A 20,499-nucleotide genomic window follows, 5' to 3' on the forward strand; every position below is an offset into this window, starting at 1 on the left:
CTTTGGGTGTGTAAGGTGTCGGTTTGTGCATGAATAAGATCTGCAAAGTCACAAAGCTCCGTCTCCCATAAAGGGATTTATTTTCCAGATATTACTTCCGTAACACGTCTACGTCACAGCATGCACTATTAGCATAATCGTGGAGACGCTGTGTGTTTCGCGGAGGCGCTGTGTGTTTCAGAGCGAAAGCAAAACCCTGTCGTTTAGCCTGCCGAAAACGGACGAAAATAGCAATCAGTGGTTACTGTTTATTTATAACGCTGTTCCTGAGCAGTACAACCCATACGTTTACTTGTGCACAGCACATTTTACAGAGGTCAGCTTCTTGAACCTGGGAGAACACAGGCTACACACAAAGGCTACTCCTGAAAAGTGGGGCAATTCCCACTTTGCTCAGACAATCTTGTGCTTCTGATTCAGAACATGTAAATATGAAGTATCTGCTACTGACTGTTCAAATGCAGAGTTTTTTTGTTGTGGCTCAGTTGTAGACCTCTGCTAACGTGCTAGCTAAAGTTTGCTAAGTTACAATAAAAGTTACAAACATTTATTGTAAATGTTTGTTTGTATGTCGGTGGTCTGACAGAGACTTTGATTGTAGCTACTGTTGTGATTGTATCTTGAAATGGTTTATATCATTTGAATCACAAGAATCTTAGCTTTCCTAAGATATGTCACATGAAGATATATCACAGAAGCTGTGTACACAGCATACTTAGGCCTGACGGTGGCGCGTCGGAATTTACATCGTATCTGAACGGTGAGAGTTACAAAATTTTTATTTTTTTTAAACACTTACCACTGTGAAACTTTCTGATCAAGTCGTGTTTGTAAAGTTGGTTCCGCTTGATCATCCGCATTTTCTGAATCTGATTCGGGCTCGAACTGATAAGGTAAACCGACGACATGTTGCTTAGGAGCTTAGAATTGCTTTAGAAGCCATGGAGGCTGAAGCTAACCCAAGTGCCGTTACATTTCCGACTCGCACTTGAGGTTTTTGGCCAATCACAACGCAACGGGTCAGCTGGCCAATCAGAGCACTCTGGGTTTTTCGGAAGTAGGGGCTTTGGAGAAATCGGTGCGTTTCAGGCAGCCTGGGAATAGAGGTACTGCAATAATGTACACTGTGTGACAAACGATGCGTTTTTTAAACATGCCAACCTATTCTATTTCCCCCAATAAACAAAATAATGAACGTTTAAAAATCATATTATGACCCCTTTAAGTTAAAACCATGCTAAAGAGGAGTTTGGGTAAAAGGTTCCCTCCCTAAATTTAGTACTCGTTTGAGTGTTTATTGAAGAAGTAGTTGTTCAGTCTTTGTCCTCAGCTGATTGTACAGCCTGGGGAAGCTACATTTCACCGCCTGGGTGCCAGGATAGAAAAGCTTGCTTGATGCATGACTTCCTTGTGTCTTGAGGGATGGCTCGTTAAATCAAGCCAGCGACTGGCACCGAACGGGGTTTGATAACGGTCTTCTGCTAGACAGGGTCTGTTATTGGCTTTGCAAGCATGCATCAGTGTTGTAAACAAGATACAGGAAACCAGTGGAGGGAAATGCAGCAATGAACAAACTGACAGCAGTGAGTTGCTGTAGTCCAGCCTCAAACTATCAACAGACTGAACAGGTAGCTTGGAAATAGCACAGCTCGTCGGAATGAAAAGACCTGCAAATGTAGGGCGTGTGTTTGCATTTCTCTACTGACTATTATTACAGTACAAACAGTTTTAGGCTTATATAAGTGTGTGTGTTTACAAACCGTGGTTATAGAAGGAACAGGCTCCACATTGCGTTGGGACTGTAGGTGTGTCTGGAGGCGCCGCAGCAGAGGGACACCGTTGCGACTCTGTCTCTTTAGGGTCCAATAGGCATGCAGCCTCTGCATGAACTGACTCTTCCTCGGTACTGTCAGATTGGACGTGATCTTGCTTAGCCTACAGAGATGGAATGAGGGAGAGAGTCGGGGATGAGGAGAGATAAAGGACAATGCAGAGGAACAAAAAAAATGGGACTTTGGAAAATCAGCAACAGGTGAATTAGTTATACAGTGACGACAAAAATGCTTCCTAGAAGTGACCGTATATAAAAGCGGTTAATAATTTCCAACAAGCTTTCATTAGAGACAGTCGTTTCTGTGCATTTTCTATTATTTTATCCCATATTTAGTGTTCCTATTAAATAGGAAGCTATTTGAGGTTTGGCCTAACTCTGTGTTTCAAAAGACTTTTTATATATATATATATATATATATATATATATATATATATATATATATATATATATATATATATATATATATAAATAATAAAAAAAAAAACACCCACAACTACTAAATACCTGCATGAAGACAAGCTAAAGCTGTTTTTTGTTGTTGTTGTTTTTTTTTGTAGGTCTTGAATCTTGTAAGAAATGCTGAACTGAAGTAATGGTAACAAAAAATAAAAATGAATCTTAAACATTAAAGTTTATGATTATAATTTACTTTTTTGTTTGTTACAAAGCAAACATTCCTCCCTACTTGGTTTATCTGATAGAAATACATAAGTAGCACTACTGAAAATGCTCTGCCTGCGGTATACTAAATCAGAGGTCGGCCGATTGATCTGTTTTGACGATTAATCGGCACTGAAAACCGTTTGCTGGAACATAAGTTATCGGCAGAAATCCACACGGATAACTTTTCCCGGTTGCGTCCGTTGTCCGCCGTCATTATACAGTACGAGAGCGGTCTCTAGAGGCAGAATAAAAACTACCTCTGACAAATTTTGCTGTGCTATTTGTTTAAGCGTTTTTTGATTCATTTTGGATGTCTTTATTTTTTTTTGTTATTTGGAGTGTTACTTTTTGGTTCAGTTTGGATGTATATGTTTTTTTTTTTTTAATATTTATTAATAGATAATATATATTTCATTAAAAAAATAACAGTACATTTTCATGGTGCAGTCAGTACTGTTTATTTTTGTAATAAAGTTCAGCAATATTTCATTTTGCGTGTTATGTTTTCACTCCGTATCGATTTTAAAAGCTATCTGTTGATTAATCGGTTGTCGGCAGATACTGCCCAGCTTTTTTTTTTTTTTTTTACCAATATCAGTAAAATGCACTATCGGTCAACCTCTATACCTCTTCAAGAAAAAACTGGAATGCCATTTTTGAAGCAATGACAGCACATTGTACATTGTATATACATACATTGTATATAGTGAATCACACAAACATTAAGCACACCTGTGTGGTGGTATGCATGGCACAGACACCACAGGCGCAGCCGCCCTCTTCTCTGCTAGGATCTTCCTTGCCCTCTTTAGCTTCCGCCTCGATTTGGCCTTTGCCCTTTTGGCCCGCTCCTCTCCGACTCCACCACCGTCCTCCTCGTCTTCGTCCTCTGCCTCACTGAGAGAGGAGCCACTCCCGGTTCCACCCCCCAGCGGACGGGCCGTGCCGGGTGGAGTGTGAACGTCACAGTAAGCCGTCTTGCGCACACTGAACGAGGTGCCGTTGGCGCCAGTCTCGCGCACAGGCTCCATCTTCATGTAGAGCCCGGCTTGCTGTGCACACGTCACATGGAAAGCTGTGTAACAGTTGGCCTTGTGACACTGGATACATGCGCCAGCGCCTCGCTGCTTACATATGTAGCATGTCAGCTTCCAGCGCGCCGCCGGGATGTGTTCGATGCTGTCGATCGGCTCCAGGAAGACCGTGTTGGCAAAGCACACCTGCAGTAAAGGAAGAACGGACAGATGGGAAATGGTTCAAATTTGCCAAAACAGAGATGTCTGACTGTCACTATAACAGGATAACGGTGCTTCTTCATCTTACTGTAATTGCAAAAAATATTGCATACTATAAAACACCCAGCTTTTTTGTTGTGCTGGCTTGGCATGCGAAATATCATGCAACAGGCCATAATGTATATAAGAATGGCAGAGAAGTAAACCCATTATTCTGTATGGGTAATTGTTTTTAATGAATTTACCAAACAAAATATTTAAGCAATACAGTGAACTATGCTGTCTTGAGTGTGACAGTCATATTGAAAAGGCCAACTGCTTCTAAGCAGTCTGGTCAAACTTTGTATTAATCTTGGTAAATGAAAATATTTCCTGACCACCAGTAAAGTGAATTTATATTCAAAGACAAAAATGGTAATCATTGCACAGCATGTTCATGCAAGACAGGAAGTGGGGGTATAATGCATTCATCATATATCATAGCTGTCGGCTTCCTCAGACTCACACATTTTGCACACCGACAAACTGTGCACTGCTGCATGCTTTTAGACAGCGTTACAAAGTAGGAGTAGGCGATGCAACAAAAATGTGTCAGTCCGACGTTTTCATAATCAAAAGTGCATCATTATTCCACTTATCTAAACACATGAGCCAGAGTATGCCTACACACCACACACTCACCTCGGGTATCCACAACGCACACACGACGTGTGCCCAGCGAGCATCATCAGTCTGCTTGAAGGCTCCACCCTTGTTAGGGCATAGAGCACAGTCGACGGCACGTGAGGGTGACTGCAGGCAGCGACGGCAAAGCCACTGGCCCTCTGGGATGTAAGGCACGCCGTAGCACTCCTGGTGCACGGCCAGGTTACACATGTCGCAGAACAGGATAACGTTGCTGTTCTGGCATTCGCCGTCATTGCAAATGCAGCACACAGCGTCCTCGTCAATCAGTGCATTCGGCTCGCCCTGATCCGGTGATAGGAGAGAGCAGAGAGAGAGAGAGAGAGAGACAGAGAGAGAGAGAGAGAGAGGGACTGAAAGGTTAAGAAATTCTACTTACACTATGATTATTTTCCAATAACAGCACATTGTTATTCCACTTATACCACATCAATTTGCCAACAGTAACAAATTTCCATTTATTAAAGAATGATTAGTCATTTATAGTGGATTTACATGGTTTCGTGGAATGTTGAGAACTGTTAATTCCCGTCATTGCCCTCGTTCTAGCATCTATAAACTGTCATTCCCTCAACAGGCTCTCAAAGTTAATAAGACAAATAAAAGGCACCTTCAGTGCTGTGTCCTGAAGACCGTCCTGTTTGGGTTAAACTTAAACAGTTACAGCTTTACCTCTGATTGTCACAAAGAGCTGACACTGGAGAATCCTTCCAAAAATGCTAAATAAATAAATAAATAGATAGATAGATAGATAGACTTCACACACAACATAACCATATAAATTACACACCATAAACAATTACACGACTACATGTATACACAAAATCCTTCCATTTTGAGCATCTACCCAAGTCACCGTGTAAACTGAAATGACAAAGCGTTGGAATTAGAGATGCACCGATGTATCGGCCAATAACGTGAAAAATCGCCTTCATTGACCGATACATCAGTGCATCTCTAATTCCAACGCTTTGTCATTTCGATTTAAAAAATTTAAAAACATCCCATGATCAGGGCTGATTATATCCTGCCAATCAAATGAGGGCGGGAAAACACATCGATTTCGTGCTGTGTGTAAAGAAGGTGTCTCTTGTCTGAAATGACGACAAAACTGCAGTTTGTAATCTTTGTCATCTCTGCACCACCAAAATTTTACACCGGACGCTGCAGCAGTGAAGCAGGAGTTTCTGCGTCGAGTCTAATTTTGATTTTTTTTTTTCCGCGCTACTTGCGCCGAATTAAAGCGCCAGTACACCAGTGAAAAATTTCAATGAAAATGAGTGGACAAAAAAGTATATTTTGCACAGAAAAACATATTTGTACAGTAGTGTATTTCATATCGAGTTAATATTAATGAGTTAATGTATAAAAAAGTTGACATTATATATTACCAGATTGAAGTTCAATGATGAAGTAGAAATGCTTTTGTTTGTGGTGAGTGAATGTGAGTCTAACAGGAGGTTTTTTAGAATTTAGTCAATTAATTCTGTTAATATGAATTAATAATCAATAAGTGAAGAAATCTTACTTTAATCGTCAGAATTCAGTTCATGTGTTAATGTTAATTAGAGTCGTGTGTTTTCTGTTTATGAGACCAGTTACTGTGAAACAACTTGCTGAAATGGAGAGAATAAAAGTTTCATTTGCATTTTTTTCAGAATTGTGGAATTAATTATGATTAATTTAAAAGAAGGCAGAACTATCGGTATCGGTTATCTGTATCAGCCGATATCACTCTGAATAATCGGTTATCGGTTCCGGCTGAGAAATTTAGTATCGGTGCGTCTCTAGTTAGAATGATTGCCAATATTATAATATAAGGCCATTTCTACATACTATACACTAATGACATTTAGGTTTGAGATCAAAAGATGAATATGAGACGACAGACCTGAATTTCAGCTTTCATTTCTTGACATTTACATCCAGACGTGTTAAACAACTTGGAGCATGGCACCTTTGATGGCAAACCACCCAATTTTTTGGTGAGCTAAATTTAGTAATGAAAAATTAAAGTAAATGAAAGCAAATAACACTTAATATTTGGTTGCATATCCCTTGTGCAATAACTGCATCAAGTTGGTGAACCACTGACATTGCCAAACTGTTGCAATCTTCTTTTGTGTTTCTTTTCCAGACTTATACCATAGCTTCTTTCAGTTCTTATTTGTTTTGGGGTGTTTTTCCAATCAGTCTTTAGGGGGTGAAATGCATGCTCTATTGAGTTAAGGTCTGGTGACTGACTTGGCCAGTCTAAAACCTTCCACTTTTACCCCTGATAAAGACCTTTGTTGAGCTGGCAGAGTATTTTGGGTCACTGCCTTGCTGTATGAAGTTCCTCCCAATTAGCTTGGATGCGCATCTCTGTAAATTGGCAGACAGAAGGTTCCTGTAAACTTCTGAATTAATTCTGCTGCCACCTTCACGAGTTACATCATCAATAAAGATTAGTGAACCTGTTCCAGAAGCAGCCATGCAAGCCCAACCATGACACTACCTCCACCATGTTTCACAGATGAGCTCATATGTTTTGGATCATGAGCGGATCCTCTTTCTTCTCCATACTTTGGCAGAGGTTAAACTTCATTCCAGAACTTTTGTGCCTCATCTCTGTATTTCTTTACGACTCATACTGCAGATGAGTGGTTTGCGTGTTGTGGTATGGTCTCTATGTTTCTGCTCTTGAAATTTTCTTGAACGGTGGATCGTGATACCGTCACCCCTGCCCTGTGAGGTTGTTGGTGATTGTTTTGGAGGTTGGTTTGGGGCTTTTCTTCTTAGCTCTCATAATGTTTGTGCAATGGCTCTGATTGATTTTCCCTTTTTCTCCCATAGATAGCTCTCTGATCTTCATCTTGGTTTATCTTTTTGAACAAAAAAAATGTAGTCTTCACAGGTGAAACCCAGGGCTCAGACCAAGAGCAGACAGTCAGAGCTATTAATTGTTAAAGCAATCGGGAAGAAGTGGCTCTCGGAGTCAGCGCTACAAAATTAACCGTTCTGTTCAGGTCTAAATGTCCAATCAGACATTTTCAAAGTAGAAAATGTGTTTTCCAAAATGTAGGCCTAACTTAATTTCCTTGGCTCACATCAAATATATTGGTGGCTTCAGTTGCCATCACTTATCTTCCTGTGTGTACATATGGCAAAACAATCATACAAAAAGGTTGTCAAACCTTGTTGTGGCTCTCAAAGTAGGACTCCTTTTCTAACCGATCCATCAGGTATTCAAACACCTCCTGAGGGATCGGCGTCACTCCATCACTACGCCGTTTGTCATTCATAATGTCCAGCCAGATGTAGTCTTCCTCATCAATGTCATACTCCACCTCCTCGTCCAGCTCCTCCACAGATTTATCTATGTACCTGTGAGAGGGCGAAAAGCCACCACAACATGACTCGACCATTTATAACCTAATAAAAAAAAGGAGGGTTTTAAAAATTTTAATACAATATCATATAATACAATCATTAATTAATATGATTGATCTATGGATGAAACAGTTGCTTTATCAGGAATTGTAACTAAATAAATATCTGCTGTAGTGTTAATAACAACTAAATTTCCTGGCAGCCACAACACATTTAGGACAATTATATTATTGCCACAAAAAATACTGTTTCTGGCTGGCTGGCAGGTGTGCATTATATCAGGATATATAATTAGAAGTACATACAGTGCTATAAAAAAGTATTTGCCCCATCTTGATTTCTTCTGTTTTTGTGTATATCTCATACTAAATAGTTTTAGAGCTTCAAACAAAACACAACATAAAACAAAGGCAAACACACAATACAGTTTTGCTTTAGTTATCCAACACCCATGGGAAAATCTAATTGCTCCCTCAAACTTAAAATCTGGTTATGCCAACTTTAGAAGCAATAACTGTAACCAAACACTTCTGAGAGACTGGAGATCGTTCTCTCACTTACTTCTAGGACTAGGATTTACTCCTATGCTTTGGATCATTGTGTTGCTGCATAATCCAGTTGGGCTTGCATTCAACTTACCGGACTGAAGACCGGACATTCGCATTTAGGATTTTGTGCTGAAGAGCAGAATTTGTGTTTCCCTCAATGATTGCAAGTTGACCAGGCCCTGAAAAAGCAAAGCATCACACTGCCACCACCATGCTTCACCGTAGGCACGATGATCTTTTTGTGGAATTCTGTGTTTGGTTTACGCCAGATGTAACGGCACCCCTGTCTTCCAAACAGTTCCACTTTTGACTCATCAGCCCACAGGACATTCTCCCAAAAGGTTTGCGGATCATCAAGGTGTGTTTGCCCAGTGTCTTTCTGATAGTGGAGTCATGAACAGTGACCTTTACTGATGCAAGAGAGGCCTGTGTGTCCTTTAAAGTTGTCTTTGGCTCTTTTGTGCCTTGCTGGATGAGTATTTGCGGTGCTCTTGGAGGAATTGTGGAATGTCAGCCACTTCTGGGAAGGTTCACTACTTGCCAAATGTTTCTATTTGGAGATAATGGCTCTTGCTGTGATCCTTTGGAGTCCTAGAGCCTTTGAAATAGCTTGTAACTCTTCATATCGTGTTACTGGGTAAGACCTTTTAACCAACTTCATTCTGTTGAAAAAATCCTATTTAAGTGTTGATTTGATTGAACAGGGTTTGCAGTAATCAGGCCAGGTTGTGTCTAGTCCAGCTCAACCCCATTATTGATGCAGTTTCATAGATTTGGGGAATTATGGGGAACTACCGGGGCAAATACATTTTCACACAGGCCCAGTTGGTATTGGATAACATTTTTGTTTCAATAAATAAAATTATCATTTAAAAACTGTATTTTGTGTTTACTCAGACTGCCTTTGTTTTATCTTAGATTTTGTTTTAATTCCTGAAATTTTTTTGCATGACAAATACACAAAAACAGAAGAAATCAGGATGGAGGAAAATACTTTTTCACAGGACTGTATAAGAATATACAAGTGCTTACATCAGAACTTCTGAAGCAGCTTCTGGCAAAAACTTAATCAATAGAAATCAAAGTATAAACCAGTGCTCCTAAACAGTTGAAGCTAGATTGCTTTTGCTCCCCGTGTGGAAAATAAGACAAAAGATTGACAAGGATTTTAACATCACTGTTAATCGTTAGATTACCAAATGTGTGAGCGATGGGAAGCAGCAGGAATCCAGTCATCCACACCACATCAGACCTGATCTGCAATGACACTCCTTTCTCTGTCCTGATGCTGACATCGCCGACTTGCTTGCCAACATAAAAACATGCCTTGTCTATTTCACTATCAAATTTCAACCTCAGTGGAAATGCTGAATGCAGATATCATTCATTCATCGCAGTGGATCCGGAGCCTATCCCAGGAACATTGTGCTCTAGGCAGGAGCCATGAATGGGATGACACTGCACAGGGCCCCATGCACACAGACACTGACACACTTTTTCACACGTAAGGGCGAATTTAATGTAGCCAATTCACCTACCTGCATTTTGGGAGGTGGCAGGAACCTGGAGCAAAATAACATTGATGAAGGGAGAACATGCAAAATTCTACACAGGTAGTAACCTGGAGACGGCAACCCTGGAGCTGTGAGGGACTATGTTCTATACTACTAAGCTGCTCAATGTTTTGCTGAAAGAATGACTTTTAGGTTGAAAGTAGGGCATGAAAGTAACTTTATAGTCTTCCCTCTCACAACATAGCGTAATTAGTATAATTTCTGTTAAGATGAAGCAATGAGTTCACCATTTCTTTATGCGCATTTCCCCCCCAACTTTCTCCCCAATTTTGTCAATTTGACAATTCTCACCAACCAGCCAGCTTTTCCTGATCATAAAACATCTACAAAATGTTGAGGCCGAGGGCTAGCACTGATATCAGCCAACTTTGTGTGTCAAGCACAGTTACATGGCCATGATAGAGGCCAGAGGACTTGGAATTCAGAAGTCTACAGAAACACAGGCCTACTGCTTTCATTAACTCTGCTTTATCCATTATTTTCTTATATCTGGACAATTTGATACATTTAGCTCTTGAATCAATACAAGCACATGTTTATTAAAGATGTTAACTGGCTCTCTGAAACAGCATCATCTTTGTGACAGTGGAAACAAATTGCACAAGTTTACCTGTAATAAGATGTCGGTCTTGGTGGTGCATCAGGCCTATCTTGATCCAGCTCTCGAAACACAGCCTCAGGCAACTTGACAGCTGGCCCTGGTGGATTTCCATGATGATGCATGCCATCCTTCTTCTTTTCTTTACTCTTGTGCTTACCCGCTTTGGGTGTTGCCCCCGCTCCTTTACCCCCATTGGCTGCAGCAGGGGTGTCGGGTCTGTCCTTTCCATTGGTCCCACCTTCACTGACACCATTCTCACCATTGCATGTTGTGGACCCGCCTACTCCATCATCAGCCTCACTGTCCTCCTCAGACACCACATCGAGGTCCTCAAAGATGCTGAGTCGGTGCACTTTGCCGTGGATCTCCAGCTCCACCATGCGCTGAGCCTGAGCGTAGGTCATCGTATCTCTCCCAGGGGAACGTGAGTGGTCAGAGTTATCTGCTGGGCTACCCGGCATTCCACCATGCCCAGGCATAGTGTGGGCGTTACCAAGTTCAGAGCCATCTCCAGAGGTGGGTAGAGAGGAACGAGCTGGGCGACCTTTGCGCTTCTTCTGTGGCGTTCCTTGAGCAGAAGGTGGGTTGTCGTGGTCATAGTGGTACAGGTGGTACTCGATACCACTGTAGCTCTTATAGACCTTACGGCAGGTCTCAACCGGGCATTCGTACGGTGGCTTGGTGGCACGCAAGTTGTGGCAGAATGTTTTCACATCAAAGTCCAGCCCCATGCTGTTGGCGCACGTTATTTCAGCTTACATCTAAAAGATGAATAAAAGGAAGAATGTTTTGTTCGAGGCTGATTCTCATTAAAATGAAACCATCATCGATAACTAAAAACTGACCGCTACATAACAGTCCTGTTTACAGATGAAAGAAGAGAGAGAGAAAAGGTGGGAGACAATACTAATCTCGTTCCGGTCTTCTTCTCATTAAATAAAAAATAATAATTTATATCAATAACTAACCGTTATAAGTAGGGATGCATCAATGCCATTTTTTTTTTGCAGACCATGTACGTGTTTGTGGTACTCGTCAGTACTGATATCAAAATGAGTAACCGACTTAATCAATAAGTACTAATCAATCAGGAGGTGTCATGAAAGTTTAGCCATGCTTACTTCCTTTGCTGCCATGTGCCGCTAGCAATTAACTCCACATGATGAGTTTTACGTTTAAGATGTTATGCCATTTAAACTCTATGTTTAATAGAGAGAACAAGGGTGGAAAAATTGACCGAACAGAGCAGTATCACAGCGAAGGTGGATCATTAAAAATGTGTGCAAGGCACCTTGACATGCAAGCGATGTATGTGTCTCAGTGCTTGCAACATTGAAGTGCTCTTACACAAAACACTTTGGCACCTATGCTCACTTCACTGCTCCATGCTTCAGAAATATCTTTCCCTCACTGATACTGCTGTGTGTGCTCAGATGTGCACCTTCACGCTCCATATTAAAGACACTGCTTGAATGGCATAAGATATTTTATCAGGTTATATGTATTACAGCAAGATGCTGTAGACATGCCGTGATATTTTCACAAAGCACAACTTGCAGTCTGCTTTGCTTTTATTGCCATCATTAATTGTGAAATACATCCAGATGTGTCACTTTGTGTCGTCTGTTCATTAGCATGACAACATACTCTAGGCTTACTCCACACACACTATAGGGCCAAAAGTATGTACAGTACTGTGCAAGAGTTTTAGGCAAACTTTTTTTTTTTTTTTAGTGCAAAGTTTGTTATAGAATTTTTTTATGACTTCTACATTATCATCAAGTCAGTACAAAAAACATTATAGATTCCCAAACATTACTTTTGTAGCACAAAATTAAATGTTACAGAAAAATGTTTGTATGTCAGTAAAGAAAGCAGCATGTTACATAAGAGACCATTTTTCAGACAAAAACAAACACAACGAAGATGCTCAATAAAACTTACCAGCTAATTTCCGCATAAAACTGCACAAATTATACCGGAGACTACTATTTTTATATCACACCAAATACTGACTTTCATTTCGTTTACTACTGTTTACTGCTCTTAACTGTATTTTGTTAAAAAGTAGAAACATTCAATTTCATTATTTTGAAGGCATCTTTGCTCTACAGCATTTCTTTGCATGTGCCTAAAACTTTTGCACAGTATTGGATATGTGTGGGCTGTATATAATATGTGGGCCTTCCCTAAACTTTTGCCACAAAGTTGGAGGCAGATGACTGTCAAGAATGCCTTCGTATGCTGTAGCATTATAATTTCCTTTCACTGGAACTAAGGGGCCCAAACCTGTTCCGGCATGACTATGCCCTTGTGTACAAAGCAAGGACCATAAAGATGCTGGGTTGGAAGCACTGAAGTGGCCTGCACAGAACCCCGACCTTGAACACCTTTTGGGATAAAGTAGGACACCATATGTACCCGGTCTCCTCCCCGGACATCAGTGCCTGACCTCGTTAATGCTCTAGTGACTGAATGAGCACAAATCCCACTGCCACATTCAAAAATCTAGTGTAAAGCCTTCCCAGAAAAGTGGATGCATATTAATGCCATGCCCTTGGAATAGAATGCTTAACAAGCACATCTGGATATCATGTAGTGTGACCATACATCCCGCTTTTTGTTGTAATTCACAGAATTTTATTCCATTGTCCCGCATCTTGAGATGATGTTTTGATTGGGAATAAAGAGTTAACTCAAATTTAACAGACTAACTGTGGAAGCGTGGGCGTGCTCGAGCACCGGTTTGTGAATGGAGGGCAGAGCCGTAGAAGGAGAGTGGTAAGGACTGAACAAAGGCGAGGAATTATACTAATTAATATTCTGTGTTGCAGTGAGCCAAGGTGAGAATTAAACTGCTGAAGATTAACAATATAGCTCCTTTTGAGTTGTTCCAAGCTTCCTCCTTCCCTACCCGAATCTGGGAAAGTGTTACACTAAGGTTTTAGTCATTTTTTTCCTCGTGTTTCAATAATAATATTTCAGTAAGTTATAAACTGAAATAGACGGAAACGTCTGGGTTGCGCATGTAACCCTGTTCCCCGAGAGCTTCACGTTGTGGGAAGCGCCCTCTCGCATGACCGGTATCTGAAGTCTGTGTAAAATCAGGCCTATTTATAGACCTGCCGTGGTCAGGTGATGTGGCATTTCGGGCGTTGCGTGACTATAAAACACCACCTGTAAACTACGTCATCGGCTTCTTTTTGTCTGAAGAGCAGATGCAATTTACAGGCATACCCCAATATGACAAAGCTACCCAATGTCTCGTTCCCTTTCTCAATTATCAGGGTTACATGCTTTCATAGGGAACTCAGCGTTATGCTGGGAATGAGTATACCCACTCTGTCATACTGAGGGTATGGCCTGCCACAGAGGCTCCATCAATAGGGGCGTGGCTGGCCAAAATGGAGGCAACCTTGCTGAGAAACGTTCCTGTAAGAACTCCAGGACTGTAGCCATTGCGCAGTTTAGCGTCTATCAACCTCGGTTGAGAGACCGAAATCTATGAGCTGATGCCCCTCAGGGGCCAGACTCACAATTTCCATAGTTCCGGCCGAGGGTAATAATTTAAACCCTCTGGCTTGAGACAATAGATCCCTGCGAACAGGAATCCCCCAGGGAGTGCCGTCCATTAGAGATGATATCGCCGAGAACCAAATTCAATCTGGCCAGTCCAGTGTTACTAGCAGCAGATGTAGCACGATCTTGGTGAACTCTCGCTACAGCCTGTGGGAGCAGAGTAATCAGGAGAAAGGTGTACAGACATGGCCTCAGCCACGTATGTACCATGGCGACCAGCCCTGGCCTTTTTTTTCTTTGGTGCGGGAGGAGTGAGGGCGAACCACAGCAGGCAGCGTCTTTTCTCCTCGGAGGCGGACACGTCCACTTCTGCTTGGCCGAACCTCCGCCATATGGACTCACCCACTTGTGGATGGAGCCTCCAATCCCCAAGCCTCAGCCCCTGCCTCAACAGGATGTCTTCCCCCACATTCCCGTTATTCCAGAATGTACATTGCACTCACTAAAAAAACTTCCCCTGTGTCAGAGAAGAAGTAGTTGAGCCTGCCTGAACAAGGGGTGCAAACGTAATCCTCCCTGGTGGTTGATATATGAGACCACCACTGTATTTTCTAACATAACTAACACATGGTGAGCTCTCAGCTGAGGAAAAGAATTTCAGTGCAAGGAGTATGACCCTCATTTCTAGGTGATTTATATGCCACACTAGATGAGGGCTAGAAACCAGGGACACCTCCAAGTTCTCAGAGCATGTAGGCATCACCGCATGACACTGATTACTCTCAGGGGTTTTGTCTGAGGACAAAACCCCCTACTTTCAGCCACCACTGAACGGTCTCATGCGCAATGATCTCAATGGTATGACGTTGGCTGCTGCTGCCATAAGCTCCAACAGTCTCCGTAGAGACTGGAGGAGATGCCCAGACCTAAGTTTATCTTGCTCAATGCTGATAGGATTGCCCTAGGCCTGTTAGGAATAGACACGCCCTCATATTTGAATCCAGTACAACCCTTAGATAACAACCTGAGCCCCAAGTTCCTCACGTGGGTCGAGAACAACATCTTGATGTTGAACTGCCAAGTTCCTGGACCGTGCTAGAATTAACCAGTCGTCCAGGCAGTTTAGCACACGGATGCTCTGGAGTCGCAAACGAGTCAGCGCAGCACCCATGCAATTCATGAAGTTGCGAGGGGATACAGCTAGCGAAAGGAAGAACCGATATTGATACGTGTTGCGTCCAAACCTGAACCTCAGGAACTTCCTGTGACTGGACAATGGAATATGCGGCTTCTTTTAGATCTATCGTCAGAAACCAATCCTCAAACTGAGTATGTGGAATGATAAGTTTGAGCGTCAACATCTTGAACCTGTATGTCCTGTGAAGGAAATTACTCATTTTTACTTTGTAATAATTTTGTTCTTGTTCTGTTCATGTTCATCTGAGGGTAACGCCTAAGAAGGCCATGTCATGTCACTGAGATCAGTACAGAATGTTTATCTGCTTACAGAGACACAAACATGTTCTTCTGTTCAAGGTTCGTCTGCACATCTTCTAAGACCCTAAAACAAAGTCTGTTTGAACTGCCTCAAACCGCATCTTATCGGTACACAGAAGTGTGTTATGCTCTGCGTTTCATATATATATATATAGTAGTGGTTCAGCACAAGCATTTTAGAGCGCTCTCATTATTCTATCCTGCTTTATTCTATTCTGTATTAACCATCTTTCTGTAATAAACCTTTTTCTTTTTTTTTTTACTACCTCCAGAGGACGAGTCTGCGAATGTTGTCTAATTTCCACGACAGTCTGAAGAGTAAGGACAACATACTCAGATGACACATATCTAAAATTGGCCGCATACCCAGTCTTTTCTGTGAACCAGGAAATAACGGCTGCAAAACCTCTCGCCTTCAGAGAAACGGTACATGTTCTATATCCCCTTTGTCAAAGAGAGGTCATTGACATTCATGCAATGGCTGTGAAGAAAGCATTGCAGCCTGTCATCAGCTTTCACTCAAACTGGGCACATGTGACGTCAAGCCATAGAAATCCTTTTTTTGCCCCTCTTCACTTAATTTTTTTTATGGAGTAATGTTTCTCTTTGTTGCATTGTTTGATACAAAAGATAAAAATATAAATGGGCTGAGTGTACATGCTTCTTATTTAGATAGATATCAAAATGGTTGGCCTTTGGGTGTCAGAAATATGTCCCGCATTGTCCCACAAAATCTTACTACTTGTCCCACATTTGGTCTGTTTGCACCCAAGTGTCATGGTCAGGTTTCCACATACTTTCAGCCATACAGTGTAGTAGGTCTGCAAATAAAGGTTATGTTCATAATCGATTAGTTGGCCGATTATTATTTGGATTAATCGGATGGGGCGGGGCAAACATTCAGTACCTTTTTTTTTGGTTATTTAAAATAAAATCCACAAACTGAGTGTTACAAATAAACTTCAGAATAAAACTTAACACAACGGTTTGTCCAAAACAGAAAAGAACCCAATACACACACACAGGAATATATATTATTAATTTAAGACTGTCGTTTAATTCGGTGCTTTATGTGAATCCATAAAAAATGCATAAGTACTTATATAATATAAACTAAATAAGATTATACACACACACACTATATTTTTTATATATATATATATATATATATATATATATATATATATAAAAAAAAGTATTTATGCATTAATTTTATGGATGCACAAAAAGCACAGAATTAAACTACAGTCCTAAATTAATCATAAAAACTCACTTTCACTGCAACTTGTGGTTTCTGTTACTCGCTGTCTTTAGGAATATTATTTTACTTGTGTTTACTGTTGATCATAATATTTTAATTAGACATTACAGATCTTACTCGCGCTACACTCCATCACCGCGGCCTCGTTACTAACACATCAATTCCATTACAATAAGCGACAAGTTACACTGCAAGCGTGCAAATACAGCATATAATGACAATAAACTGAAATTAAACTAAACCTTTTAAGCAACTCGCGACCACATCACTGTCATGCTCGTGCTACACAAACACCGCTTTGTAAAGTTTGATCTTCTCGGCGGTGTTTAATATAAAATGCTCCCCTGCCTTAGAAGACTTAGAGGTCGCACACTTTCTCCCTCAGTCACGTGACGATTTCCCCTCCGTCTTTTGGAGACTGAGGTCATATTGGGAATAAAATATAACGCTGACAGGAACAGTAAAGTGAAGAAAGTCAGTATCGGCAACTCTGGGTATTAGGCTAAAACTAGCGGTGTCGCATTATGTGCGTATGGAAGCGGCTTATACTTCCAGTTAGTAAAAAAAACCCGCTAGTGTTATATTTGAGATGATATTACCTTTCTAAAATCCACACACTAGACGGTACGCTGTGCATAGTGTAAGTGTACAGTACTTCATTTGAGACACAACTTTAGTATTCACTCTCCGAAGTGTGTTTTCGGAACAGAAGTAACGTAGCGAGTAAATCTCCCTGGTGCTGCACGCAGACCAACTAATCGATAATTAGATTCGTTGACAACGATTTTCATAATCGATTTTATCAATTAGTTGTTGCAGCTCTACAGTGTATCACGTGGTATTTGAGCGTCTTTTATTTATTTATTTATTTAAAAAAAAAAAACAGTTTAATAGTTTTTACAACTATTAGCAAATAACCACTATATACGTCTGATACCAATATCAGGACCGACAAATCCCTATGTACAAGTGTGCTAGTGGAGTCAATTATTGTTTGTTGTCAATCATAAACAATTCAAGGGACTGGATCCAGAGGGGTGAAAGTGACATTTTAAGGAAACAAAAAAGGCATAAAAAGGTTTTAATGAGATCCAGCAATATGCATTACCAAAACAAATATGTAATGATCAGTGAGTTTTAAATAAATGATCCAATCTTAAAACCAAAGTCTTCCTAACTAAGGAAAATTTCCTTTGTCCTCTCTGGTTCAACAACGAATACTGAAGTGTCTAGCAAGCTACTAGGGAAGTAATAAAACACGGATGAACAAATTAACTTGACTGAAATTATTTTCTAGAAATAATCCCTTATACATTTTTACCTCAGACTGAAGCAACCATGGGATACCATTCAGGGAAGAAAGCTAAACGTACTCGACTAACGTTACTCCAACAGACATTTCGAAACGTCAAAAACAATTCAGATATAAATACAAAAGATATCACGGGGGTGAAAAGAGGCCTCTTATAGGGTTCAAATGTTCGGAAAGGATTTCCGAGGCGGTTTTAGTGGGACCCTAGCCCTGACACTATTCCTTCAGTTGAATGAAGTTAAACAGGTGATCTGTCTGGCGTGCCACGAGCTCCATGTAAACAAACAGTAAGCCAAGTTTTGAAAATCACTCGGTTAATTTTTTCAGCTTGTGTACACTTCTAGCATAAAAACGAAAACAGTTCGTGCTTAAACAGAATGGTAACCATCAACATAGTAATTAATCTAACAGTATACTGTAACTACAAGTGACTACAAAGCAGCAGAGCGACATCTCGTAATAATCTTTCCCCTCGGCTGCTGCTTGAATTAGCGCGCGCGTGCCTACGTGCACGCGTGCGTGAGTGAGTGAGTGAGTGAAATGCTTTACTATCCTAACCTGGAATTTTCCCACAATATTGTCCTGGAAACAGACTGCAACTCCAAACATGCTTTTGCTGCGTCAACCCGCATTACTATATAGAGTGGCTAACAGTCAGGCTAACTGCTTTCCTTCGCGGCAAAATCTACCATTTGCAGTTGATGCCCGTGCGTCCCACATACACCGAGGTTAAACTGCGCATGCATAATGGTTACATTAAATATTTGCTCTTTAACAGAATAATTCTCCCAACAGATGCAGGTATGAACGGAACAACACTCACTACTCCAGGCGCTTGTCACCGAGCGCAGCGCGAGCTCCAGTCGCCACTTCCGATCAAGGATAATCACAAAGAAATTCACATTCAGGTCGCTTCCGTGTACATCTATGAATCTGGTCAAGGGTGGCTGAAATAACTGTTATTTAAATAATAAAAAGGATAAAGTAAAATAAAACAACGCGTTTGATTTAACTGTAAAGAGAATAATACAGGAACTGGCTATGACGAACAAAAGGGGGTATAGGAGCCATGAGCGCGTGTTGACACATTCGCCATTACAGCACGATGGCCTCTGGCGAATTAGCGAGAAAACTCTCTCTAATGATATTCAATTCGCTGTTTTTTTTTAGTATAGAAAGATAATATTTATAAAGGATGAAACGCTGTAACGTAAATTTGGGTGGAGATCGGTTCATGTATTTCGCAATAAAATGGATATGGTTAAAATAAAACAATTTCGTCGTGCCTGCCTAGTTCCTTTTATTTATGAACATGGCAAACGAATCTGCCAACGCGGATCAGTAGATTGTACAGATGCCTTGCGTTACATATTTAACACCAGGACATTTCGAGCCGGGCCGCAAGGGGGCGTGGTTTATATAATACAAGCCACCAAAATACAGTATAATATAATGCACAAAAGAATTAAGTCAAATTGATATAGCTTTAAAGCTTATTTTGGCATTGTGATAACATTTGATAAATGGATCTACAGCTGTCAATGCACATTATCATTTTATACTAATGGGTCAAATAAAGAGTAATGCATGTTTAACATTGTATTAAGATGGGAAAATATCACCGCTTTTAAAGTATGCAATCGAGTTACACCGTCTATTAACATTACTTTTATACACATGCCTACATCATCCACACTTACCACCACAATGTGTTACATGCTTAAGGACTCCATTCAGCAGCAAAATTAATTGTGCTTCATTAGTCTATTGTATTAAGTATGTGTTCTGTATATAGTTATGTAATACTGTTCACTTAAGTCTGTACATTTAGTAGTTTTTGTAAAAATAAATAAATAAAACCCCAAAAAACTGCTAAACCAAACCATCAATATATTCTCATCTTTTGTAAAAATGTATATTAAGTAATCTTGGTCAGTAAACCTACTTAATATTTTAAATGTGCTGGTGTTGCTGCTTGAAGGCTCATCAAAAATATACAGTCAACTTCAGAATTATTGGGACCTTTCATGAAAATGAGAATCTAAATATTAATAAATTAATAAAAAAAAACATTCAGAAACTTTGTTTATTTGGGTAATTTTATTTAAGTTTTCTTAAGTAGTACTTTTTTTTCTGCAGAATGCTGGTTGCAAAAGTATCAGCAGCTGCAATAATATTTGGTGAAGCGTTCCTAGAAAGAATAGGCTCTTCCCATGGGTTGTCAAGCACTTGTAGGTGGATTGCCTTCATCTAAATCTCTTCTTTATATTCTTAGGTTTCTTTAGAACTTCCCTTTTCCATTCAGACCACAGGTTTTATATATATATTCGTTCAGATGCAGGTTTGGTCTTTATGCTATTGAAAACTCCATCTATGGCCAAGTCCTAGCCCAAATACTT

At 40.4% G+C, this 20,499-nt stretch overlaps 1 protein-coding gene and 1 long non-coding RNA gene across 3 annotated transcripts in view; one reads left to right on the plus strand and one right to left on the minus strand.

The window, feature by feature from the left end:
- brpf1 (bromodomain and PHD finger containing, 1) overlaps positions 1-19,971 on the minus strand; it is a 32,729-nt gene extending 12,758 nt beyond the window's left edge. Inside the window, exons 1-6 of one of the 2 annotated variants that reach the window (XM_017468669.3) lie at positions 18,924-19,971; positions 10,521-11,272; positions 7,593-7,782; positions 4,414-4,701; positions 3,230-3,717; positions 1,761-1,935 (exon numbers count right to left, since the gene is read on the minus strand). In XM_017468669.3, coding sequence (XP_017324158.1) covers positions 1,761-1,935; positions 3,230-3,717; positions 4,414-4,701; positions 7,593-7,782; positions 10,521-11,242 — 1,863 coding nt within the window. In that variant the 5' untranslated portion in view covers positions 11,243-11,272; positions 18,924-19,971. Of the gene's footprint in view, positions 1-1,760; positions 1,936-3,229; positions 3,718-4,413; positions 4,702-7,592; positions 7,783-10,520; positions 11,273-18,658; positions 18,790-18,923 lie in introns of those variants that run through there. The other variant, XM_017468671.3, reaches the window with a different exon arrangement.
- Positions 18,723-19,139, plus strand: LOC124628180 (uncharacterized). Its single transcript, XR_006982533.2, has 2 exons — positions 18,723-18,807; positions 18,896-19,139. It is a non-coding gene; the product is annotated as an uncharacterized LOC124628180 (long non-coding RNA).
- Positions 19,972-20,499: the final 528 nt, after the last annotated feature.

Source organism: Ictalurus punctatus, chromosome 5 (genome assembly GCF_001660625.3).
Source record: "Ictalurus punctatus breed USDA103 chromosome 5, Coco_2.0, whole genome shotgun sequence".
Classification (NCBI taxonomy): Eukaryota; Metazoa; Chordata; class Actinopteri; order Siluriformes; family Ictaluridae; genus Ictalurus; species Ictalurus punctatus.